Below are 27183 nucleotides of genomic sequence, written 5' to 3' on the forward strand. Positions count from 1 at the left end.
TTTATAATTTGTATAATTAACCTCCCTGTGGTTCGACCCTGGTCTTGCCGGGTTATTTATTACTTCGACACTCCTGCACTTGGGAGAAGACATCAATCTTTTAGTCGTGTCATATCTCATAGCCAAACAAGGAGGGAGAACGACGATAATAAAGACTCAGGTTATCCCTTTAATTTTTTAGTCTTTTGATGTTGTTATTAGTGGCATTGTCGATGAGGATTGATTAGGATTTTGTCGACAAGAGAAGACACTCGTCCTCAGTTAAATAACTAAAATAAAAATGCAAAACCTTCATTTTGCTAAAAATAAAGAAAAAATGCAGCAACGAAATCTTCATTTTAAATCAAGGGAAAAAAAAAACAATACAACCTAAGGATAGAATTTAAGAGAGAAAACATGCACACACGGAAAGATAGACAACAAATCACAATACAAAGGAAAAAAAGAAGAATGTTAACACTGTTTACAATATAAAGAAAAAGGTATTAGAGCAGCTCCAACCGAGCAGCTAAATGAGAAGCCAAACGTCTTTTGCCTTTTATTTCTTTACTGTTTGCATTCCAACAGAGGAGCTAAACAAATAGTCAAAATGGCTATTTGTTTCCTTAACAACCATTTCTACATTTAACTGTAGAAATGACCAAAATGATAGTTGTTGGCCAATGGCTATTTTTTTTTCCCGTATATAAATAAATTTTAAATTTAATTTTAAATTTGAATTTACTTTTTAAAAATTAAATTTTTAACAATAACATATAAAACTTAAAATTAAAAATATTGATATAAATAAATTTTAAATTATATTTTTTAACTTTCATATTACTTCATTAATTTTATATTACTTTTATAAATTACTCATATTAATTATATAATTAATAACATCATAATTATATTATATAAAAAATATTTAAATTAGTTATATAATTATATTAAAATTAATTTAACATGAAATATATTAAAATATAAATGACTTTTCTAAATAGTTTTTTATTATTAAAATATATATAATTCCAAAAATTATATTTATACTATTTAAAAAGTTATTTTTTTATTTAATCTTTCAATATAGTATTTTTTATTGGAGCTGAAACTATTATTTCACGAAAATCTTCTCGAGTCCCACTGAAAACAAAGGACAAAGGGTCACCGAATAGCTTGGAAAGCAAAGGGAAGCAACTGAAAAAAAAAAAAAAAAAAAAAAAAGACAGGGCAAAACGATGCCATTTCGATACCAACACAGACAGGGTACAGGAACAATTTGAAAGAGAAAAAAAAAAAGAGAGAGAGGCCAGCTAACTTCTCTGATCAGCACAGCATGAAAGAAATCCTTGGAAAACAGGCATCAATGGGCATAAAAAAGACGAAACAAAAAGCATATGCAGTACATTTACAGGCGTGATTGGAAACATGGTTGACCGTATTCTCTTAAAATAAATTTTTTGTTTTTGTTAAAAATTATTAATTTTATATTTTCATATTATTTTGATATAATAATCTTAAAAATAAAAAAATAAAAATTTTAAACCATAACTATTATAACAATTCTAAATAAAACCAATGATTTTCTGGTCCAGGGGTAATCGAACCCAGGCATACAGCAGACGAGATAAAAAAAATAAAAAAAAGTATTGGAGACGATAAAGAGTCATTAAATGCAGAAAGATGACATCTTAGAAAATCGAGTAAAAAATGACGAAGAGACGAAGGAAAGAGAAAGGGACAAGAAAAACATCGGAGACAGGAGCGCTTTAAACTTAGTTTTTGCTTGTAAGGACAAAGTCTAAAGTCAGCTTGTAATTTGGTCGCATTCTAACCTTGTTCTTTCTGTTTTACATTACGAGGACAGTACAATTAACTCATTTAGTTTGTTTTTGTTAATCATCATTATTAATTTGTTAATTATTAACCATTAGAATTGATTAAAAATGTCTGAGTATTAATAATTATTTTTTAAAAATATTTTTAATTTAAAAATATATTAAATAATATCTTTTTTATTTTTAAAATTATCTTAAAATCAACACAAAAGATAATAAAATACTAACAAATTAAATTAAAAATACTTTAAAATATAAAAATAGAGAAGTTGCTAGATGTTATTTTTTGTAACATCCATTTGGTCGATAGAAGGACACGTCTTTGAGTGTTTTTCACCTTCTTTTTCTGCGGGGGTTGGCGCCTGGGGGGGTAGGTAGTCCCTTCAAATAGAGAGAGAGATGAGATTCAGGAGAACCTTCACCTTTTTTCCTTTCCTTCGCTTTCAGTGTATTAATTAGCAAATCCAAACTCTTGGAGCCAGACGCAAGCTTTACCCTTTCTCTTTCCTGTTCTCTTCGTTTTTTTTCCTTTAAATTTGTTCCTGGTGTAAAAGAGAAACATGGAGCCCGATCCTGAACAGCCCACGCTCTCCTCCCTTGGAAAGGTTTCCTATTTCTTTCTTAATGGCGTTTTTACATATTAGTAGTTGACTGCTTGGTTGCTGAGAGAAATTCGAGGTTGGATTTTTCATACTTATAAATGAATTCCCATTGCTTGACTGGGAAACCAAACTGGATAGATTGAACTAAGGTTATTGTTATTATTGTGATAACTATGAATTGCTGAAAAGGGCTTGTGGTGATCAGGCGGGGAAGTCCTCGGGAGAGATTGGTGGTGTAGAAGAGCCTCTTCTTAATGGGGGGATTCACCCTTCAGAGAATTACTCTCTTGCTTCTGCAATCTTCCCGTGAGCCTTTATTTTATCTCAGTTGCGATGTGTTTTTCCTTTCCTTTTAATTGGTTTATGAAATCATTGTTGTAAGCTATTTGCTTGCCTCCTGTCATGCATTGTCTGTCACAATTGTCAACTCTACACTCTTAAAAACCATGATCATAGTATTTGATGTCTGGTTGCCCATATTTGTTTCCCAGTCTGCGAAATGCATAAACTCTCATTGTGGAATTGAGAATATTTTGTTTTTCCTTCTATCCTGTTGTATAAAAAAGGATCAATAGTTTTGTTTTGAAATGTCTTGGATCCCTCTCTCTTTTTTTGGTGTTGTACTTCTAGTGCTTTTAAGACTGTATCCTTATCTGATATTCAGGGGCATTGGGCTGCTTTTGAATGATGTATTGTTTCTTCTATCATAAAAAAAAGGTGTTCTGGATTCAAATAAGCCAACGTTTTGATTCCAGAGTTCTTAGTATAGTACAGAATTGTAAAGATTGAAAGATGCTAAATCTCGTCAATTGAATTGAATATAATGATAGGGGAAAACAGCATTTTAAGATTTCCTAAATCGTTGACACTTGAAAACAATACCTCTGATACAGACCTTTGGTATCACATTTTTACCTCTTAGGAGGTGATTTTTAGTCAGGTTATTCACATGCCTTCAAAAATATGTCGAGACTTGTTGTGCCTTAACAATACCTTTAAAAGTTTCTTCTAGATAAATAACAGTTTGTAAAACATATTTTCTACCACCTGTTACTTTAAAATTCTGAGATAAAAGGGTTGTCCATCCCAGTCGGTGATTTTAATCTGGTTTGGAGGGGCTAGGAGGAAGGAACTTTGGCTTAGATGCTGAGTTGCGGGGACAGAGTTTGTTAACATAGTTGTATGGCTGAGAATATCAACATGACAGGAAGGAGAAAAGGTTGCTTTTGGATATGGTGAGACAGTGAAGAAAAAGAGGAAGAAACTATATGCAGTGAAGGGAAAGGAAGGGGAGGCCTGTTGGTACTCAGACCTAAACACTCAACTTCAATTTATTCAACAAAATACTAATCCCAAGAGTGCATCTCATTTATTTATTTTTGTAGACATAATCCATGGAACATAGTTTTCCTCTTTAACATGCTAAAACTAAGAAATTGAAAAGTAATGAATATCAGCTACAGTTTTAACATACATGTCTCATTGACACAAGGGAAGAAAAGATATTGGTGATTGAACTTATGGTATCATTATGCTGTTTTCATTTGTTTTTGACCTGCAAAGAGAGAAGTGATGATATCAATATTGACTTTAAACACTTTCTATGATCACCTTGAGTTCTGTCACTCGTATTGAATAAGTTGTGGCTAACAAATTATGTGGTCATTATTTCATTAGCATTTTTCTACCCTTTTAGTACTCAAGGAGTGTCTTATTTTTCTCAGGTTTCTATTCCCCGCTCTTGGAGGACTGTTGTATGGTTATGATATTGGTTCTACATCTTGTGCTACAATATCAATAAAGGTGTGTTTTTTCATGAGATTAGTAGGACCTATGGAAAGATATTTCTTTGGTGCTCATCCATTTTTTTTCCCTAGTGTATACTGACTTGTTTCTATATTTATTCAATAAAAAGTATGGTCCAATGGCCCAACAGATCTATCATTAAGACTTTCTAGATTGAAGTGTTGCGATAGTGATTGGAAGCATACAATAAGCCTCATTGGACATCCCACTGTGTCTTGTAGTAAAAGAGCAGAAGGGATTAAAACTTATCAAACTTTGTCTTTGATTGTTCAAGGTATTAGAAATAGCGAACCTCTTTGTCTTCGCTTTCTAACCTGTTAATTCCTTTTTTTGTCCTGCAGTCAGCCACGTTAAGTGGTATTTCATGGTACGACTTGAATTCTGTGGACATCGGGCTCATTGTGAGTTTGTAATGACTTTTATTCATTTATTTCATAGACTGACTTTTTGCTGCACCCGCACCCCTCCTCCCCATGCATGCACATGCGTGCACACTGGCTACTTCTCCTTCTCAAGCCCCACCAAATCCTGAGTTGATCAAATTTCTGTTTTATACAACTTGGCCATTTTTTCTTGCAGACCAGTGGATCACTATATGGAGCTTTGATCGGCTCTGTCTTGGCCTTCAATATTGCTGACTTTCTAGGTTAATTGTTTTTCATTTTTAAGTGACAAATATTAGATCAGTGATAATATCCTTTTCTTGTTGAAGTTGAAATATATTAATTTAACTTGAAGGGAGAAGAAGAGAGTTGATTCTGGCTGCTTTCTTATATCTTGTTGGAGCGCTTGTGACAGCCCTAGCACCTGTCTTTGCTGTTATGGTGATTGGGCGGTTTGTATTTGGTATTGGAATTGGATTGGTAAAACACACTATGCTCTTCTCTTTTACATTATACATTACCTACCAAAATATTATGCATGCTATTAATGCTTATAATTAAAAACAAGAGTTCTATTGCAAACTTAACCTGGATTTATTTGTTTAGTCATGTATCTTTATGTAGAACTTAATCTTTGGTTTCTCTTCTTTTAGGCAATGCATGCTGCTCCAATGTACATAGCTGAGACAGCTCCAAGTCAAATACGTGGTCAACTAATCTCTCTGAAAGAGTTCTTCATAGTACTTGGCATGGTTGTAAGTTCTTCGCGCTGCTTTTAAGGACTTGGGATATTTTCCAGAGCTTACATTCTTTGGTGCCAACAATTGCTGTTGCAAGAAACTTTCTGCGTGAGCTTCTATATATTTGTTTTAAAAGATCAAAACAGTAAAGATCTAAAATTTTGTGCAGGGAGGTTATGGAATTGGTAGTCTATTAGTTGATACTGTAGCTGGTTGGCACTATATGTATGTAGCCAGTACACCTTTGGCAGTAATTATGGGAATTGGAATGTGGTGGCTACCAGCATCACCTAGATGGCTGCTATTACGTGCCATACAAGGAAAAGGCAGTATGCAGGAGTTAAAAGAAACTGCAATATGTTGCTTATGCCGGCTCAGGGGTGAAGCTATTGGTGACACTGCTCCTGCGAAAGTAGATGAGATTCTTGCTGAACTCACTGTTGTTGGTGAAGAAAAAGAAGTTGCACTAACAGAAGTTTTCCGAGGAAAATGCTTGAAAGCCCTCACAATTGGTGCAGGGCTAGTTTTGTTCCAACAAGTATCTCTACTACTGAACTGATATCATATAATATTCTGAATCTATTTCATTATTGCTTATACAGAATGTATGTTCATGACAGATCACTGGGCAACCAAGTGTTCTGTATTATGCTGCATCAATTCTTCAGGTACTCCTTTGATTATGTAGTATACTATAGGAGTATCAACACAGCTTTATCTTTCACTTGGCCTTTAACTTTCATACTGATTTCCTAACCCAATATAATATGACAGAGTGCAGGATTTTCAGCAGCGTCTGATGCAACACGGGTCTCAATACTTATTGGTTTATTTAAGGTACATTCTTTTAATATATGAAGCGAAAATATCTATCATGAGTGCAACTTACTAAGTATCAGATATCAGAAATTAGAAAATTTCGGGCTAGACTACAGGATAGAATTATAATTCTGTTTGGATGACATAATTAATTGCTTTTTAAATCACGGGTACAGTGGCACTGGTGCTTGTGGTCATGGCATCATGGGCCATTTTGGATGTTCCATAGCAGTCGTGGACACTATAGGCATGGATTGTTAACATGTTTTAACAAGTTGTTTCCATTGTGCAGATTTTTAAGTAATTTTAATAGAAGGCAATTCTATTGGTATAAATGAATAAATTCCTTTGTTTTACATGATGCTGAACTTTTTAGCTATTTAGTTTAATTACATGCTGATTTACAAGATTCTAAAAAACTTTAGTTAAAAAAAAAAAGACTACTGCAATTGAAACTTTTCCAGTATAAAAGCATTAAAGAAAACCCAAAGAATATTCTACTAAAATCTTAAACCAAAACACTTAAAACTTTCAATTCCAATGAATATGATGACTCTGACTGTTCCATAGCAGTTGCAATGACCACATAACAGACATTACAGATGTGATTCTGAGATTCCTGTTCTGTTACATATTCTATTTTTGTACTTGATGAGTCAACTCTTTGGAACAAAATTTTCAACAACTCCATAAGTTCTGCTGCTCTTTGTTTGACTTCCATAAGGTTGCATCTATGGAGACCACAACTTTTCTGCTATGAGAGAGTAAAAAGAGTTGTGGCATTAGTTTTGTTCAATTTTTTTGTGCTTGTGCATGTGTACATGCATGTGTGTTCTAGCTCTTGTTTTATTGCTTCTAATATTGTAAGATGGATGTTTAATTGCAAGGATGTTTATGTTTCTCACTGATGCAGCATTATAATCTCCCATAGATCTGGATAAAACTATTCATAAATGTCTCTTCAAAGTTTTCAAGTGTGGTATTCATGGGTCTGGTCACTGTTTTTCAAGAGGGTAGATAAATTGTTTGAAAGCTTCACATTACATAATCTCCTGTGCATCATTACTGTACCTTGCAGAATTTTATTGTTACTATTCTCCCTTCCAACAAACTAATCATTCAAATTTGGTAGATTCTCCATTTGAATTGATGTCATGCTGTCATTATTTTTAAATTAGGATGAGCTTTTATTGTGTGTATTCTTCCAAGTGATGCGTAAGCATGTTTTCTGTTCTAAAGGTAGTCAATTTCTTTCTTGGGGAATTTTCTGAGATGGGGTTTTCTTTTTGTAGTTAATCATGACAGGAATAGCTGTTCTTGTTGTTGATAGACTTGGAAGGCGACCTCTACTACTTGGTGGTGTTTCTGGAATGGTAAATAAAGGCTGCCCTGTCTCTCATTTTTTTTGTTATTTTTTTTTTTTCTTATTTCAAGGCTGCACCTGCAAGAATGCAAAAGTTACTTTGATGAAACATGAGATTTTGGGGGTTGGGGGACGAGCCCAATTACTGGTAAGAAAAAATTCAGGCTTTTGTAATTGTGCTGAAGTACATGCTATATTTCCATGACAGGTTATATCTTTATTCCTCCTGGGATCATATTACATTTTTCTGGATGATGCACCAGTTGTTGCTGTTGCTGCACTGCTGTTGTATGTTGGATGTTATCAGGTAGTCAAGAAATAAGAAAATTTCATCCCATAATATTCTGCTTTCTTATGTCTGTAATTTAAATTATCAGTTTGAGTATGTCCATACCCATTGGGTTAGTACGAGGATCATGAATATAATTGTGGGAATAGAACTATGTTTTTTTCTTAAGAAATATAAACCCTGATAAATAACCAAGAGATGGAGGAGACTTGAATAAAGGTAGCCAACTTCTGAAACCAAATTTCATCCCATAATATTCTGCTTTCTTATGTCTGTAATTTAAATTATCGGTTTGAGTATGTCCATACCCATGGGGTTAGTATGAGGATCATGAATATAATTGTGGGAATAGAACTGTGTTTTTTTTTTAGAAATATAAACCCTGATAAAGAACCAACAGATGGGGGAGACTTGAATAAAGGTAGCCAACTTCTGAAACCATGTTTGTTTGATTAGTCAATTACAAAGCCTGGCTACTGTCTTCCGTAGTCTAACTTGGGTGATCTGTATACGTCCAAATTCATTACAAAATTCAGAAACCAAATCCTAATGTTATTAACATCTTAGAATAATTTCAAAGGGGTAATTTTGAGGAGGAAAGTAGAATTAGGTTCTTGGTAGAGGCTACTTCCACTATTTAATCTGAGAGAATAAAATTCCGAAAAACCATTTGAAATCTAGAGTTACAAATATGAAACAAATAATCAGATGTTCATCCATGACTTCTTGCTCCATTCTTCGCCACATCTTTTACATAATAGCAAATAATCAGATGTTCATCCACCATTCTTCGCCACATCTTTTACATAATAGTTGGTCATACCATTGCGAGTAGAGTTTTTTGCTATAGAAATGTCAGGAAACAGTTGATCTCATTTACATCCTGCAAATATTGAATCAGAACAATTAGTCTAGGAAGGAGCCACAGGTCTTTTGTCCTTGTTCATTTTATATGGTTTCAATGCTTTATAGATGCCTTTGGAACATCATTCATAGTATAAACTATTAGTGTACATATGATCATAGCAATTTGGTCAAGTGTCAGAGGATTTTTGGGTTAAGACAACTTTAGTTCCTGGAAAAGAACAGAAAGAATTGCCACATTTTTGTGATTTTCTGCATGTTGTTCCATTTTAAAAAAAAGAAAGTAATTTCGGTGATTAATTTCAGCAATTTGTTTTAAGTTACATCAGAGCACATGGTTTTTTCCACTTTCTGTCTTCTTGGTTTATGAATTTTTGTTTCAAATATGTTATCTTATAGTGTGCCTCATAACATTATTTTTTGCAGTTATCCTTTGGTCCTATTGGTTGGCTGATGATTTCAGAGATTTTTCCCCTACGCCTAAGAGGGCGGGGGCTTGGTATAGCAGTGCTTGTGAATTTTGGTGCAAATGCACTTGTGACATTTACATTTTCCCCTTTGAAGGTACGCAATTTCAAAACCTATAAATGTTCCCAAAGATACTCCACTTCAAATTACTTTAAGTGCAATTTTGGATACAAAGTGTGGTGATAAATTACAAAAACATTATCAAAGAAAGAAATGAAAATATATTGTTGGTGCCGGTTTCTGGCAAACTTGCTATAATCACTAAATTCCTGTCAGCTGCAATGGCAAATTTATAAATAGTTTCATTGATTTTCCTGTGGATCTGTTAATCTTATGTGGCGTGGGGGTTGCTTTTCTCTAGCATGTGCAGCACAAGCGTGGATCTTTTTCTGAAGTCCCCATGCTGGAAGTGCTTTTCTTTTCGGACAGTAAATAATTCACAACTAAGCATAAAAGCAGTGACTCTTTAAAACTTTTGATTGAGTATTACACCCTTATTTCTTTACTTTTCTAATACAAATTCTAATCTATCTATAAGAGTTTTTATCCATCTATTTAAAATTTAAAGCAAAATGTTTACTTTTGATGTTTAGGTTCTAACAAAAACTAAATTTTATTAACTGACTTATTCTATTCCACATCTGATCAGTTTTTTACTTTCTAACAAGGCATGGTGATTACACTAGTCAATAAAAATAACTTGGGGAGAATTCATTAAAATATTTGTATATGATTATAAAGGATTTGTATATGATATTTTTACAATGTTAAAGAAAATGTGATAAAAATGTTCAGAAAAAGTTTAGATTTATAAAATTAATTAAATATTTTATTTTTTTTTGACAACTTTGAATAATACACATGCGTATGCACAGGAGTATTTTAAAAAAGAAATGCCTTGTGGTGGTACAAGTGTCTGTAAATAGGATATGTACACGTAAATAAGAGTAAAACAGACATTAAAAGAAATCGGAGACTTGTGTCTATAAATGCAAGATGTCTTTGAAACCCCCAAATGATCCAGAAACCAGTAACTACTGAAGTAGAGAATTGACATGATTATTTGCTTGATCGTGATTGTTGATTTTTCAAACCATTAAATGCCTGGTGTTTCTTTTTCTAACATTTAAATTAGGGTTCAAAGTATCTTTTGTAAGGCCACTTTTGACGTCCAGAAGTGTTTGAATTGGATAATCAATACAGAATAAAGAAAACCATGTTTTTATCTAATTTAATATATAAACCATAGTGAAGCAGATGATGAAATGTGGAAAAATATACATATTAACATAGCTAGACAATGACCAAAACCAAAAATATTTTTGAAATTTTGAAGTGGTAGAGGGTCACTGCAAATTGGCTGTAGTGACTGCTTTCTATGGCTCTACAGCATGTTCTATTGGATTTCAATTCTTCAATTCGTAGTCAAAAGATTTCTAGGAAAATGCTTATAGCTGTAAATAGGCCTGAACATAGACGGGTAGCAATGGGAGACTACACAGACAAGAAAATAGTGACCGTACTGGAAGTAAGTCAGATAAGAAGAAGATACTTCCTCATAATGGTCTTGTGATGTACAGAGAAGGCTGAAAACACTAACAAATGGAGTGATTTGGTGCAAATAAATGCTTTCAAAGGATTTGAAAAGAGCACAAAGAATTAGGCCTTAGCTGTGAGATACGACATGATTTACATGACCAATATGGCCTTCAATCGAGATTTTTTATTAATGGGATTCTCTATCTAGCTTGAATTAGCTGCGACAAAGCTTTGAAAGCTTTACTTGATTAATTAATTATATATATATTGTTTTGAAATAGATGTTTGGAAGGCTTTGTTTTCAATATATCCACTGCATGTCCATCATTTGTTGTATTTGCCTCCCACATATGGTTTCTGCTTGGTTGCTTGATATAGATAGACTTTGTTTTCACCATGTTGTTTCTTATATGATTGCATAATTTATGTAAAAGAAGGTTTCTGAATCTTGTCTAGTTGCATACAGTCATGGTTCTAGTGAGTTTCTGAAACAGATAAGGTTACGAGGTCACCTTTTTGTAATTAAATCTTGAAATCTTCTTCTATTTTATACGATGAATGATTGCCTGAAACGTGAAGTCCTTTAGCTGCACATCCAGAAGTTAAATTTACAACATTTAGTTTAGCGAAGGGTGGTGTAGCGAGAAGCCTAAACTTTTCAAGTTTCCACCCTTGTTACAATATTCTAATTTCCCTGCCTCAAAGCTCTAGATGCGCATCTGTTTTAACTTCCAGTCTGCTGTGGGTCGTGATTGTCAATGACTTCACGATTTATGTTCCTTTTTTCCCTTTGAGTTATTATCAAAATCATTCATTTTACTCCCTTAAACTGCCTACTTTTTATTTATTGAGACTTCCTGCATGTCTTTTGAGCCTCTCCGTGGATGTAGAAATCTTAGTTAATGATCTTATGCATCTGGTTGCAGGCATTGCTGGGAGCTGGGATTTTATTCTATGTATTTGCAGCGATAGCTGTGGTGTCTCTCCTTTTTATATTCTTCATCGTGCCAGAGACCAAAGGGCTCACTCTCGAGGAAATCGAGGCCAAATGTTTATAGATTTTGAGGTGGTGGCTATGGTATCTGCAGACCCTTTCGCATATGCAGAAAAAAGGGATGCAGTTTTATACTGTACTGTGTCCACGCTGTGTTGCTGCTTACAGTGACAAAAATCAACAGATAAGCATAATCCTCAATGATAGTCACATGCTATTGGCTTGAATAATATATAGTTTATGTAATGTATCTTTCTACTTTGTTCACTATATCCTTTTGGATAATCTTTAGATATTAGCTTCTAAGAATATATATATAAACTTTGTGGAGCACTCACAAGGCTTCAAAAAATCCATATGCTTACATTAAGTTTTCTAGAGGGGAAAGAGAGGAGTTGATTATGCTTAAAAAATATAAAGTAAACTTTTTCAACAACTAAAGGAATCTTGAGATTGGTTGACATGGTAATTTGTACTTATAATTGTTTTCTACTCTTTTTAAACTTATAATAAAGTACAATTTATATTTTAATCTAAAGCTTATAATACAGTTTTTTATGTTTAAATAAATATAATTAATAACAAATATGTTGTGAGAATTCTTTACTTAGATTTCGACTGGAAAAAAAAATCCATTAATTATAATTATCAAATAAAATAATAAATCTATAAACAAATAACATTACAAACGTTGTTAGCGATACAGAGCCATCGGAATATATGTTGTTGTTATTATTGTTATTATTATTATTATTAATCAAATTTACATATAGCAAACACGCACTAGTAACTTAAATATTTGTAAAGATACACTGGACCACTTTATATAATGGAAAATGGCATTAAAGTAAAATGCTAAATATAAAAAATGCTACTTTGGCATATCAAATGCTCTCATTTTAAAGAAGAATTGAATTCCTACGTTTGGGGGAATCTAATATCTTATGAAATTTGAGATTCTTAGAATATGACTTTCCAATTAAATGAATGTTTTAATCTCAAGCATGCATTGGTTATCTTCACTAAACTTCTAAATAAATTAGATCATTGATTCTTAATTTTTTTAATAAATAAAAATATTTAGATATTATGTTTTTTATGAGAAAAAATTAAACCTTGTAGTGATTGATTTTGTAGGTTTAAAAGCAACATGAAACGATTTTAAAAAATAAAATTTGATTAAAAATATTAATGATAATTTTTTTTTTAAAAAAAAAAACCTATTAAATTAGAATAAAAATACTAAAATTAGCAACTTTTATCATAAAATTAAGATATTTTCATAGAAAAAAAATAAAATATATTATAAAACTTAAATCTCAAACGATTTAATGTTTATCAATGAAATTAAAAAAAATTAAATAAAAAAATAAATCAAGTTAACTTATTAAACACTATTCTTGAGTTATAAAATCAGAATAATTAAATAAAAAGTAAACAAAATAAATTATAGAATTTAATTTTTAATTTATTCAATATTAATTAATAAAATAAATAAAATTAAAAAAACTTAAATTAACTAAATTAACCTAACCTAACAAAAAAATAAATTTAATATTAAGAAAAAAAACATTGTTGAAAAAAATTGAAACACATGAGTTTAATGGTTTAAAAGAGAGTTTAAACTTTTTTTTGGGTTAAAATTCATTTATATTTTTAAATTCATTTTTTTAGTATGTGTTATGTTAAAAATTATTTTTTAAAAAAATATTATTTTAATATTTTTCTAAACAAAAAAAATATTTTTTTAAATATCAACCTCGGTTTTTCCAGGTATGCTCCTTCAAAGGAGACAAAATTTGAGTTCTGCAATGAGTTATCTATTTCAAAGATGCGAAGCACTTTCTTTGTATTAATTGCTTGAGAATAAATGGAAGAAAGAAACAATTCTTGTGTAAAGGCTTTGATTGAAATGTCTTAAAAGGAAATATCAACATCGTAAATTAATTGTTTGAGAAAAAGAAAATTGAAGAGAGATGATAAGATCGCATATCGAAGCATAGAACAGTATTGTTTAATGAAATTTATTTTGTATTTACCATAAAAGAAAAAAGCTTTATCATGATATGATTAAAGTGGAGCTTGCTGGGCATTGCAGCAGTAGAAAATGCTAGCATTTTCTAAAATAATATTTATGTTTAATGAAATTAATGTCTACACAATTGTTAAAAATCAATTTGGAGTTAAAAAATGCAACTCCATATATCCTAATCCTCGCCCACCAGATGATCTACGATCAATCACTCAACCACCATCTCCTCCATCCTAAACAACCACCTCCGCCACCGTCAGCTTCGCCAGTTTTCACTCACATCCACCAATAAAGCCATCAAGAATAAGGTTTTGGTTCATTAAAAGTAACGACAAAAGAAAGAACAATAAGCGCAGATCTGACAAAAATAAAAAAAACAAAGTTCTGAGAGAAGGAAGAACCATGATTGTAAGAGTATGAGCGAGAAAGAGGGAGGAAGGGAGAGCGGCTGCCGAGAATAATTAGATTACAAGAACGTGGTACTAGGGTTGGAAGGGTGAGGAAATGGACGGCGAAGATGAAACACCATATTGCACACGTAGGGGTTATTAATGATTGTTGCCAGCCTGGTGCTAATCTCGAAATTTTATGGTAATTAATGATTAATATTTTATTAGTTTTTTTAAAAAATATATATATATATAATTAGAAGATAGACATCTTAAATAAAAATATTTTTATTATTTTTTATGGGTAATGTGTTTTTATATTTTTTATATTTTATGTTTCTTTTTAAGATTAGCTAGGAAATAAATAATAGGATATCATTAGTTAGCACAATAAAAATTTACATTGCTAATCTTTTCCAATAGATTCTTTTGAATTTATCTAAATGACTTTCAAGTGGATGTTTTATTTACTATAAAGAATAAATTTTATTAGTGAAATCCTATAAATTACAATTGAATCATTAATTAATATATTATATCATTAGATAAAAAAATCAATTAATGCAAATGCTTTGATGGTTTAATTATTAAAATGCATATGAAGTTAATTAATGTTTTAATGGTATGAATTAATGAGAATGAATTAAGAAATGATAGATATAATGGGATGAGATCCAAAATAATTGGATGAAAAGTTATGGTGAAGACTTATAAGGTATTGTTTGTTTGTGACATGATTTTTATGTCAACATTTGATATGTTTTAAATAGAAAGAAAACTCTATTAAAATTTTGATAAAATCTTAATAAATTAAAAATATAGATAATTAATTCATTGACTCAATGAATTGCCTGACCAATAAAAGCTATTTACACTATTCTTGGATTTATTTATAAAAAATTTATACCCAAATGGGATGTTACAAATATAAAGTGTAGTTTGTCTATATTCATTGGTGGAATATGAAAGCTCAAGGTTTTTTTTAGCTAATAACAATTTATAGACCTAAGTTGTGCTATTGGTCAATGAACTTTTTTTAATATAATAAAAAATATTCAGTTTATAGAGAATTATTTGATATTTTTATTAATCTAGTTTAATAAATCAATTCTAAAACCTTTGTATTTAAATTTTTATCTTATTTAAGTTTAAAATTAAATTAAGTGGAAGTTATCTTAACAAAACTTAATAAACTTTGTTGATTCAAAAGTGTCCTGATTGATTGATAAAAAATTAAAAATTTTAAAAAAAAATTAGATAAAATTAAAGAATTGAGTTGGAAAAAACAAGAGTTTGATAACAATTTTTTTCTTTTTTTTAAGAATTATGTTTGCACAGTCAATCAAGACTTTTAACTATATTTGAAAGGCCATATGAGATGTAATGGCTGTATTGACTAGCAATTAGAGTAGTGTACACATAAATAACTTAGTCAACAAATTAGTGAACTCTTACTACATACAAATGGCAATATCTTCACCATGAAAATTACATTTGGCTACCTCACTCAAACAAAATCTTAAAATTAAATGAAATGATCAAATATAATAGAACATAAACACTACAAAATCTTTTTTATTTTTCTTCTACATTAGTCACAACATCTTTCTTTTGCTCTCTAGTCTCAACCATCATTATATGCCTTGCGTTGTCAAGCTAAACCTCTACAAATTAATGTATTTTTTATCACTCATTAGCCACCACCAATCCCAACCCCAACTTATCCATTCTCTAGCTTTTTCATATTGAAAACTCTAATATTTTCATAAACTACTAATTTTATCAATTTCATTTTCAATTTTAGAGTTCATGTTGCTTTTTTCTACAAATTGATACAATGTTTGTTTCACTTAATATATGCTATTTAGTTTTTGACTGGATGAATGTATTTTGTATAACTATTGAGTTTTTTAAAATGATTATTCAAATAAATAATGAAGCTTTTTTTTATTTTTTTATTTAACCTTTTATTTTTTTTATTTTTTTCTTCAATTTCTTAATTTTCAATAAAAAGATGGGTTGAGATGTTTTTTTTTCTTATCAATATATCTTTTTTTCTCAATTTTATTTTCAAATTTTATTGGTATGTCAAGTAACTTTTGGATTAATTAAGTTGACTTGATCACATCATAACAACTTCCATACAATTTAATTTTAAATTCGGGTTAGGCATGAAATTAGTCCATGAGGTTTTCTTATGTCAATTTTATCCTCAAATAATTTTTTATCAGTTGGCTAGGATGTCTTTAGACAAACCAAGTTGATTAGGTCATGTCAGGATAACTTTTATACAATTTAATTTTAAACTCATGCTAGACAAGGACTCCAATAATGAAGTTTTAAGGTTGACATATTATGTTGAGTTTAATAAAAATGCCATTATCTATGACTGAAATACTTTTTATTAATTTTTTTAAAATTGATATGACTCCTAGAATAACACAAATCCGTAAACTAGTTCATAGTAAACTTTTGGGTTGAACTATTTTTTTTATATAGTATAATTTTTTTTTACTAATATAAAAATTTCACCATTACATTATTTTTTTAATTAAAATTAAATAGTTAAGCACAAGATTATAATTAATATGTTAGAAAATAAAAAAAAACCATTATCAAAGCCACACCCACCAACTCCAATTGTTTTTAGTAAAAATGGTTCTTTAATAATTCTCAATTCATTCTGAAGAAATATAAGAAGAATATATAAAGAAACTTAAACTTTTATATTAAAATAATGACTTTACAAGTACAAGCACACGTAAACGTTCAATCAATATAAGGCTAGTATAAAAGGAATGAATGTAATTAGTATGGAATAATTAAAAAATTTTCTAAATAGATAATCATTAATAATTAAAAATAGTAATCATCATCATCATATATTTTTTTAAATAATTAATCTTCCTATAAAAATATTAATAATAAAAATCATAATTTTTTATAATGAAAAGATTTTAAAATTATAACAAATTCCTTTTCATGAAAGTTTTTATGAATAATAGAGATAAAAATTAAAATGAGATGTAATATGTTAATGAATGAATTAAAATATAAGCGATTGGGTGAAAGGGAATATTTTGAGGTGAATAAGATGAAAAAAGAAGAAGAATTGGGATGAATTTGAGACGAATGGAGGGAAGCTTAAATTTATAAAATTTTAAGTATTTTTTATGGTGAAGTCTGATCATTACAAATTGGAAAGGACTAAATATAAATTTCGATCAAGTTTGCAATCACATAACTTGTGATTTACAAATAAAAACAATCATAATAAATTTTATTAGATAGCAAATCCAAGGTCACAAATTAACTTTTTTTTTTAATAGGAAGTTTGTTTAACTTGTTATTTTTGTTTAATTTTTTTATAAATGTTAGAGAATTATATACATTATATTTTAAAACTTCACAAGTTGAATTGATTATTTAATATGATATTAGAGTTTTAATAACCAAATAATCACGAGTTAAATTTCACTATCTTTTATTTATTTAATTAAAATTAAGCACAAAGTAGTATGATCATATACAAATTTTTTATTTCAAAAAGCTTTCACTTAAAGGAATATAGTAAAGAATTATATAAATTATATCATGTATCCTTATTTTCCGGTTTAATTTTTTATATTAAATTAATTATTTAATAATAAAAAAAGAAACATGAAGAATAAAGAGAGAAAAAAAGATGCAAAAAAATGAGGGGAGGATAGGAAAAAATAAAAAAGAGAAGTGCCATTTTATTGACTTTTGATCTAGGTGAATAAAAATAACATCTCAATTATAAACTTTTTTCATCAATCCAAATATTATTTGAGATTCGCTTGTTTAATTTATATGGTGGTGTACTAGAGGTAGTAATGAGAAAAAAATTGCTCTATACTGAGTACACACTAATATATACATGTTTTTGATAAGTTTTGGGATTATAAATAGTTTTGAGAATTGCTCTATAATAAGTACACACTAGTATATACATGTTCTTGCTAAGTTTTGGGACTATAAATATTTTTGAGAATGTGTTAGTGATTATTTTTTAAAATATTTTTTATTTTTAAAAATTATTTTTAAAATCAGTACATCAAAACGATCAAAAATATAATTTTTTTTTTGAAAATCCACCATTTCCATATGCTCTTATAATTTTTAAATGCGAAAAAATTTTGGTCTATTTTTTTTTGATATTAAATACAATTGTTTAGAATATTTTTTATCAAGTTAAATTTTCTTAAAAATTATCTCTTGTTTATTTTTAGTAAACATACTGATTTTAATTAGAATGGTTCTTTCAATTCTTTTTTAAAAAAGTAATTTTTTATGATTGTTATAGAAAATTAATAAAAGAAATCAAAATAATATATTTATATTTAATGTGTGATTGAAAGTTAAAAACATGATAAATATTATAAAATCTAAAAAACATCTAAGAGTAAATTTTTAAATAAAAATTTATAATAATATGGAAGAATCATGAAAAGATCAAAGAGGAAGCGGACATGGTATTTTTCTTGTGGTGTGAAAATAAAGGATGCAGAAAATGGGAAGTGACGGGAAACCTGTCGGCTGTCGAAATTTAGAACTGCACCCAGCATCACACGTGCAAACCAATTCAGTTACAACTACGAATTGTTATCAAAATAATTATTTATTAAGTGTTTTAGTCGTAAAAATTTAGTATAAAAAAGTTTGTTTTTTCTATAATTTTAAGTTTGAAGTATAAAGTTGTTAATATGATAATTATTAATTTTAAAATTTATAAAATTAATTAAGGTCAGCATAATATATTTATTTTAATAATAAAAAATTTATTATTAAAATAAAAAATATTAAATGATGATTCAGTTTTTATCCGGTTCGTACAATAGAGCACTGGCTACTGATGTGCCACGTATGAGAAAAAGAAACTGGTTGCTTTTTGACGTTTTACCACTACCATCAAGTATAAAAGCCGGGTGGGCTCCACCAAAAATGTGGATGGGCGCATATTTTGTATGTTTCCGTTTCCAATACATTATCATTCTATTTTATCCATGTGTGCAATTTGCACAGTAGAATACTCTTAAAAATAAAATAACCTAAAGTTTCTTCACATGAAGCCTTGCCTCATTTATCTTAGATCGCTAGCTTATTATAAGGTTCTCAATTAAAAGATAACAAAGTTGGGTCCACGAATGGCCAAGAAAAGAGGGTTTCGTGGAAAATACATAAATTAATTAATTAGAGATATAAATCTTGAAAATTATTCTAAGAACAAAGAAAGAAAAGCCGACAGTACACAATGTGTGGTTAGAGGAAGTCAAAGATGAATAATATAAAAACAATTCAATCGATCCTGATTTTGAGTAAGCACAAATGGTAGGATATATCATGCAGAAGGAGTCAAGAACTCAGGTCATGCAATATTTTAATCCTAAAGAGGTAATTAATATATAGAGAAAACACTCCTTTTTAGGGTTTAGACCAGAAACAACGTTGTAGGCGGAGAAGATTTCAAAGAAAATAAAATAAAAAAAAAGATGGGTAAAGACAAACCGCTTGTAGCTAAATATTTTAGGTAAATGAAGGTATTGACTATTTTGATATTATAATATAGTTTAAAGTGTCTTATTATATGTTACAAAAATTACTTTTAAAATTCAAGTTAAAGATTAATGATTTTAATTTGTTTTGTGGTGTGGTTGTGATTGCTTTTTAAATAATTTTTTATGTTAAAATATATATTAATAATATGTTTTATTTTTTTAAAATTATTTTTAATATTAGTACATTAAAATAATTTAAAAATATTAAAAATATATTAATTTGAAATTAATAAAAAAATTGTAAAATAAAAAAAATAGCTACAATGATAAAACTAACTATTACTATAAAATTCGTAAACGATAAGATGAATAGAAAAGCAACTCAAAAGTTTTGTGAAATTGTCTACACAAGACTTTAATGCTATCATAGGTCACATTTGTTAAATAGCCTGAAAAGTTTGATAAATTTAAGAAGTATTTAATTTTTAAATTAATGACAATTTAAGAAATTAGGACCATCTTAAAATTAAATAAAAAAAAAAGGTATAGTGGGGGCCGGTTGTGTCTCGATCAAACTTTTAACATTGAGAAACATGTCTTAATTTTAGACATTGAAGTTTGAAAAAAACATCAATATTAATTTCATACAATCTTCTAGATGTTCTTAGGGCAATCAAAAAACAAGTAAATTATTGCCCTAGATTTAATTCGGTATTCAAGATTTGTAAATATTAAAAACAACTATGAAGGTGTCGATAATCCAATACTAATACTCCAAGGAGATTGACATGGATCCAATGCTCTTTTTTTTTTTTTGTATTAGAATTTTTTTCATAGATTCTTATATTATAAAACTCGCAACGTGACAAGTAATCTTTTTAGGCAAAATGCACTCTAAAGGTTTAATGAGAAAAAGCAAGCTATATACGTGATTGACATGAACACTAGGGCATATAAAGTGGTTTAGTTTGGACTAGTAATTATGGGCGGTTGAACCTAATATTCTTAATGGAGTTTCAAATATTCGATAAGGAACATATGCTTCTAGCACTAAGGCAAGAGCACGGCAAAAATGAGCTTCAACTACATGAATATACAGTTGTGGTGCCGCTGGATAGCTTTTTCATAAATACTCATAAAAACTAGGAGGAAGCACGAGGTGAAAATAACACTCAAATTTGGTGAATTTCTCAACGAAATATGTAATTTAATGAGCATATCTTTTCTAATTTGGACATTAATAAATCATGGTTTAAAGCTTAATTCTATCAATCATTGATTTAGTTCAAGTCTTGAGAAGTTAACAAAATTAATTGTTTAATTTAAAAGTTACCGTTAAGATTAAAACTATGTGTTTTAATATCATAATCTAAGTGTGGAGAAATATATCTGAAGGCATAAAAAAGGTTCTGAATTCAAGGTTTAGATTATAATACCAAAAGAGTGAGGAACTAAAATGAGAAAAATTAAAAGTTTGAAAAGATACTTTAGAATATTTGGTTGAACTATTATAAGGATACAAAAAACATCTTGTTTGAATATCGTTGATCTTATTTATTGATTGAATAATTATTAATTATTAATTTTTAAAATATTTAAGCTGTTAGGAATTTATGTAATTATTAATTTTATAGATTGTGAGATTAATTAGTCAAGATATATATAACTTGTCTAAACATATAGGTTAATTTTTTTAAAAAATTATTTTTAGATTTATCAAGTTATTTTTATATTTTATTTATTTATTTATTTAAAAAACTAAACAAGTTTTAATATTTAATACTATTAGTGTTTTTATATTAGTTTTGAAGTGGGTATGCGTGTGTGTGTGTGTTGTTTTTTTAAATTTTAAACTTAATATCAAGTATTTTGTCCAATCGGGAAAAGAACTCCGAGAGCAGCGCTCTATACAAGAAAAGGGAAGATAAATAACATTTCACATAATAAGAACAGAAATTAAATATAAATTCTTTCTGCATAATTCTATTTAAATAAGTTATGTTCCCCAATAAAATCTAAGACGAGAAACTTGAGTTGACGTTCGGCGAAGAAGAAAACAGGAAATGGGCATATATATATCTTACAATATTTAGTATGATCTCATTATGGATCTGTCAGCTTATACTTGCAACCCTAGAGGAGACGTGTCCATGGTTTTGCCGTCGACTCGGATACAATCCTCGTTCAGTGGTTGTAGGGTTTCCTTCTTGTAAATATATCTACTTGATGCCCACAAGAAGACCCCTAAATTGAGGGCAGATATAACTAAAAGGAACCCGTAGTAATAATCCAAGTGGGAGTCATTCAAGTTGTTTCCGATCCAACTCTTGCCTCCGGTCCCTGTAATCTTGGCAACCATTGTTACTAGAAAGCTATTCAAGAAGTTGCCGACACCGATCCCACTAGTAAAGAATGTGGTTCCTAGGCTTTGCATGTCTTCAGGAGATTGATCGTAGAAAAATTCCAGCAATCCGATAGCATTAAAAACATCAGCGATTCCCAGCAGAACATACTGAGGCAACAGCCAAAATATACTCATGGGGACGATCTCCTTTGGCCCAACAACGTGGTGCATTCTTATGACGTGCATTCTTCGAACTTCAACAGCGTAAGCGATTGCAATGGCAGTCACTTGAATGGCGAAACCGATGCCCAGCCTCTGAAGTAACGTGATTCCCCTTTGGTTTCCGGTCTTCTTACGCATGAATGGTACAAAGAAACGGTCATACATTGGCACGGAGAGAAGCATTGAAAACGTTACAAAGCTACCGAGTGAAGCAGCTGGAATTTGGAAGTTTGGGCCCAAGTTGCGGTCCAACGTTGTCCCTTGTTTCACAAATAAAGTGTTGATCTGTGCCCATATGGTACTAGGGATTAATGTCACCAGCCATATCAGCATCATTCCAAAAACGAGCTTGACTCCTTCTACCTGCGTCACTGTGCATGACGATGATGATGGGTTTGAGGTATCTGCATTATTGCTGGCATCTTTGATCGCAGCTTTGTCCAAGCACCTGAGCACACAATTTTGTATTTTACTCTATTTAGTTCACGAACACTTAAGAACCAAACAAATGTATAATTGTGGATGGTTTGGTTAGCAATAAGCTCCATTGAAGTCAAAATTAACAACTAAACAAATATTCTAGTCGTCGAACAATTTCCTGGGTCTCAATTGCGCGATGACTCCAAGTCATTGTTCGTGGATTTGCTTTAGAGATGGACTGAATGCTTTCTAATGCAATGTACTAGAGGATTCCACCATTGTGCTTCACATATAATTTTGGTTGGACGGTAACCAGTGGTGGGGCATGGGGGCGCACCACTGCAATGTACGTGACATAATTTTCCTGTATCAGAAACAACTTGACTAGAATGGTGACCATTCATAAAAAAAAGGAATACTGTGAACTGAGCACATGGAAAGAATTTATGATAACGAATGGCTACCAATCCAAGAGGACGCCCTGCTTTTGCCTTTGGCACAGCAGATTTCCTAGTTAGGCACATGAATTTGAGGGGTCCTCTCTCCACCGCTCTTGCATATGCATTAAAGGCTATACGGTTTTTTCTGTATTTTTTTTTCACTACAAAGTGGGACTTCGAGATGAAAACACCCTGGATTAAGGAAGTGTGTTAATGCCATTTGATTTACAGCTCGGTGCCTATAAAACTAACCTGTACCGACTGCTAAGTTTGATCATGCCTTAAGATTCCATGTACTAATGAAAAGATTCATTTCTAACCATTAAAACTAAACTAAAAGTGTATTTTTACGGTCTAATAAATATAATATTAGTCAATAGATGCATCAGAAACGTGCAATATTTCTCACATAAAATTTCTGACTACCATGAATGTACGAACAGTTATACTGGTAAAATTTAGTCTGACAAGTTAATTTGTATCTACTATACAGCTCACCTCAACATTGGTGTGTGGTGGACCTGCCGTTTTCCGGTTTGAATGTAATATTGCAGGTCAAACTCCAGAAGCTCTGAGGGACTGTTAGGGAGCTGAAGTTTCCTGTTGTTAAAGGCAGCAATGAGGACTTGAAATAGCTCCCTTGCAGGGCTCTTAGTCTTTCTAACTTTATGCCTGTAAATTGGTGTCCCTAGATAGAATATAAACAGGGATAATAAAAGACCAACTGCAGGGATACCATACCCTAAACCCCATCCCAAGTTCTCTTGAATGTACACTAGGCAGAGAGTGGCAAACAGAGCTCCCACAAAAGAGCTGAACATCCACCAGTTAAAGAATGAGACCTTGAGCTTCTTTTCGTGTGGGTTATAATCGTCGAACTGGTCTGCACCAAAAGTTGATATGTTGGGCTTCGTCCCTCCTGCCCCTATTGCTATGATGTAGAGAGCAGAGTAAAAGAACGCAATTTGCGAAGGGGAGGCCTTATTGCAGACTCCATTTGTGCATGTTGGTTTCATGAACTTGAATGAAACTGCCATTGTTAGTAGTATCATTCCCTACACAAAAACTTGCAAGTGATCAGTTCACTTCGTTACTTGACAGTATACAACTTGTTAATTATAACGAATAAAATGTTATTAAACACGAAAGACATTAACTTGACCTATTACTGTATTAGGGGCAAGTAGCCTTGCACTACTGGTCATGAAACACGAGTTGGAATTTAATGCAAAGAGGTGTTTTTTTTTTTTTTTTAATCTGCAATTTGTTATATGATTAACTACTTTTTTTATTGAAGAAAACAAAAACTTCAGTCATTATAATCTGCTTGAACAGACATTTCAATAATTAATCGGTGGCATAACTTGGTCATAATTAGAACAAATCAATGAACGGGATAGCTACTGCTCTTCGTGGGATTTATTCAAATCACACACTTGTGGAGGACAAAAATGCAGCTCGGTATTCATGATACAAGCCAATAAATCGAACTAGCAATTCATTGACCCCACAAGCAAAAACCACGAACCCAATTGGCCTTCGAAAGTAGGTGACGCCAAAATATTTATGGCCCCAGCAAGGACTCAACTGTGTTTGAAAATTATAGATTATGAATATATAGCGAATCACAAGGGATATTCAGCTCGAAAATCCTGCCAAATTGCTCCTGGAATAAGTAGACTTTCTAGTGAAAGACAATGATTAAAGTTTGCCTAGTGGAGACATCAATTAATTGATTAATTTACCATTGCATAGATAAGAGATGACACAGTGAACGTCCAGTATCGACCCAGGTAAGTATCTGCTATGTAGGCGCCGAGTATTGGTGTGATCCACACTGCTCCTGACCAGTTATTCACATTCCTCACCGATGCAACCGTCTCTTCATGGAGTTGTGTGGTCAGGTAATTCACCAAATTTGAAGCTACTCCATAGAAAGCCATCCTTTCAAATGCCTCGTAGCCTGCCAGTCAAATAGTTAACATGAAACCAAACTGTACGTATTGAATTCTCAAGCAAGTTACATAAAAATACAGGTAAAGAACTTCGATGATTAGCAAAAACAAAAGAAACTGGTAAGAAAAATCCTGCAACGAATAAAGGTTTGTGATTATAACTATTAGCTAGATAATATTTAAAAGAAAAAAGTAAGATATATTCGGTTTTCCTTGTGATCTCTATGTACTAGTTTGTAATCAGTGACAGATTCGATTCTCCATCACACGCAGCCATTAATTTTGCTAAAGCTATCAACTACAAAGAAGTTAAAGAGGGCAAACAACTTTGAACATTACCTGGAAAGAGAAGGTGTTTCAATGAAGACACGTTAATGATCAATTTAAACAGAAGGGTTGCGAGCAGGAAGAGGAAGCTTACCAACCAGAAAAGCACACGCTTTCCATTTCCCAGTTGTGGAGGCTTGGACAGGACGCCCACGGAGATCTACAGTGCCATCTTGGGTGCAGCATTTGGTATCCATCAAAGAAACTTATCGATTGGAGGTTGACAGAAGTGAGAGCAGAAGATATCGTAAGAGCAAGAGTGTTCAGGGTTAGTAGAGCTTCTAGCACTATATATAGGCCAAATTGGGCAATTACTCCCTCTGTTCCGAGAAATAAAGCGCGCATAATACCGTCACATTAAATGTTTTATTTGAACAGTGCTAACCCAAGAATGCCCCGAACCCTGCTTCCGAGACAGATAAATTCGGAGCACTTAACCATGAAATTAGCAGCAAGCATCTTCGCGTATGGCTTCTCAATATCATAAAAGTTGGTCTATTTTAATAATTATTTATCTATGCTTCGATAGGATATGGTTTCATATTCTTGGAAGTGGGTTGGGGGCATTCTTGACTTAGCCTTGTGTAGATATGATGCATAAGTCCATACAATGAGTGCTAGTAGTATAAAGTATTTCTTTTTTGAAAATTCTAAACAAGTTATGCATTTACAGGTTAGGAATGTTGGGTTGTGCCGTCTGGTCAAACAAATATTTTCAAGTAACTAATGTATAATTAATGTAGTTATAAAATATTTCAATCAAATTGCTACTTTGTTTTTTTATTGTCATAAATGAAAGCAAGAAACCATGTTTCCCAAAAAAATATCTCAAGATTAATTAACCTATCAATGTTTGTCTAAATTGGTAATGTATTAGAATAATTACAATGGATTGTTGATTTTGATGATAGGTAAGAATCACGAATACATGCAAAATAAGTTTTTTAATTGATTAAAGAGACATCTTTAAGCTAACAAGATTGTATGAGAAATAAATATTTAAACGTTGTATCACATATTTATATATTTTTTTTATATTTACAAGAAGTGATGAAGAAGAATATAAGAATGTTAGAATATAATTTTTTTTTGCTAACCTCATGATTCATGGATATTTTAATTTTAGATAAGAGTAATTATATAGAAAAGATAAAAACTATACAAAAGTATGAAATAGCTTACCTTGAAATAGCTTACCTTAAGCAATACAAAGGCCTGTAACTTAGGTTACTGACCAAAGACAATCAGAAAAAAAGCAAAAGCTAAAAGAAAATTAAAAGTAAAAATAACATACCATTAAATAAATAATTGGTTAAGTAGTTGACTAGTTGTTCAAATAAAAAGCTAGAAAATAAAAAATCTAGAAAGTAGCTAACGAGTTCATCAAGATTCAACAACCAATCGACTAGTTTATGTGAAACTACAGAACTGAGAAGCAACAAAATTAATGAAACCTTAAGACATTGTAAGGCACTAGATGAACCTGAGGGCAACTCAAATTTGATATCTTGGTTCAAGCTCAATTAAACAGGACCGAACGAGCTCAAAATTCTCCACATATACATTCTAATAGGGTCGATAGACCTAATGAAAAACTCAGTTATTCCTCTCATACCAAATGAAGTAAATCGTGATCGAGAGGACTAATCGAACAAGTAGATGCAAAAACTCCCTTTTCAATTATATGTATATCCACTATACTAGAGGTCATCATGTCATGAAAGGTGACATGACTAAAAGAGTGATGTCTTCTCTCAAGTGCAGGAGTGTCGAAGTAATAAATAACCCGGCAAGACCAGGGTCGAACCACAGAGAGGTTAATTGTACAAATTATAAATAACAACAACAACA

General features: G+C 30.9%; 2 protein-coding genes across 2 annotated transcripts; one reads left to right on the forward strand and one right to left on the reverse strand.

Moving 5' to 3' along the window:
• Nucleotides 1-2160: 2160 nt before the first annotated feature.
• On the forward strand, nucleotides 2161-11969 carry LOC105113583 (D-xylose-proton symporter-like 2). The gene is made up of 14 exons (XM_011009810.1): nucleotides 2161-2422; nucleotides 2625-2725; nucleotides 4144-4222; nucleotides 4567-4626; nucleotides 4805-4871; nucleotides 4964-5088; nucleotides 5262-5363; nucleotides 5518-5886; nucleotides 5969-6016; nucleotides 6123-6185; nucleotides 7460-7540; nucleotides 7739-7837; nucleotides 9110-9247; nucleotides 11617-11969. Exons 1-14 carry the CDS (start codon nucleotides 2378-2380, stop codon nucleotides 11746-11748), a joined length of 1509 nt encoding a protein of 502 aa, XP_011008112.1. The 5' UTR covers nucleotides 2161-2377; the 3' UTR covers nucleotides 11749-11969.
• A 9607-nt stretch (nucleotides 11970-21576) lies between these two features.
• Nucleotides 21577-25887, reverse strand: LOC105113584 (Major facilitator superfamily protein). Its single transcript, XM_011009811.1, has 4 exons — nucleotides 25427-25887; nucleotides 24796-25013; nucleotides 23549-24105; nucleotides 21577-22638 (listed from the first exon to the last, which is right to left on the reverse strand). The coding sequence occupies exons 1-4, from the start codon at nucleotides 25527-25529 to the stop codon at nucleotides 21744-21746; spliced, it is 1773 nt and encodes a 590-aa protein (XP_011008113.1). The 5' UTR covers nucleotides 25530-25887; the 3' UTR covers nucleotides 21577-21743.
• Nucleotides 25888-27183: the final 1296 nt, after the last annotated feature.

This window comes from Populus euphratica, unplaced genomic scaffold (genome assembly GCF_000495115.2).
Source record: "Populus euphratica unplaced genomic scaffold, PopEup_1.0 scaffold430.1, whole genome shotgun sequence".
NCBI classification, from domain to species: Eukaryota; Viridiplantae; Streptophyta; class Magnoliopsida; order Malpighiales; family Salicaceae; genus Populus; species Populus euphratica.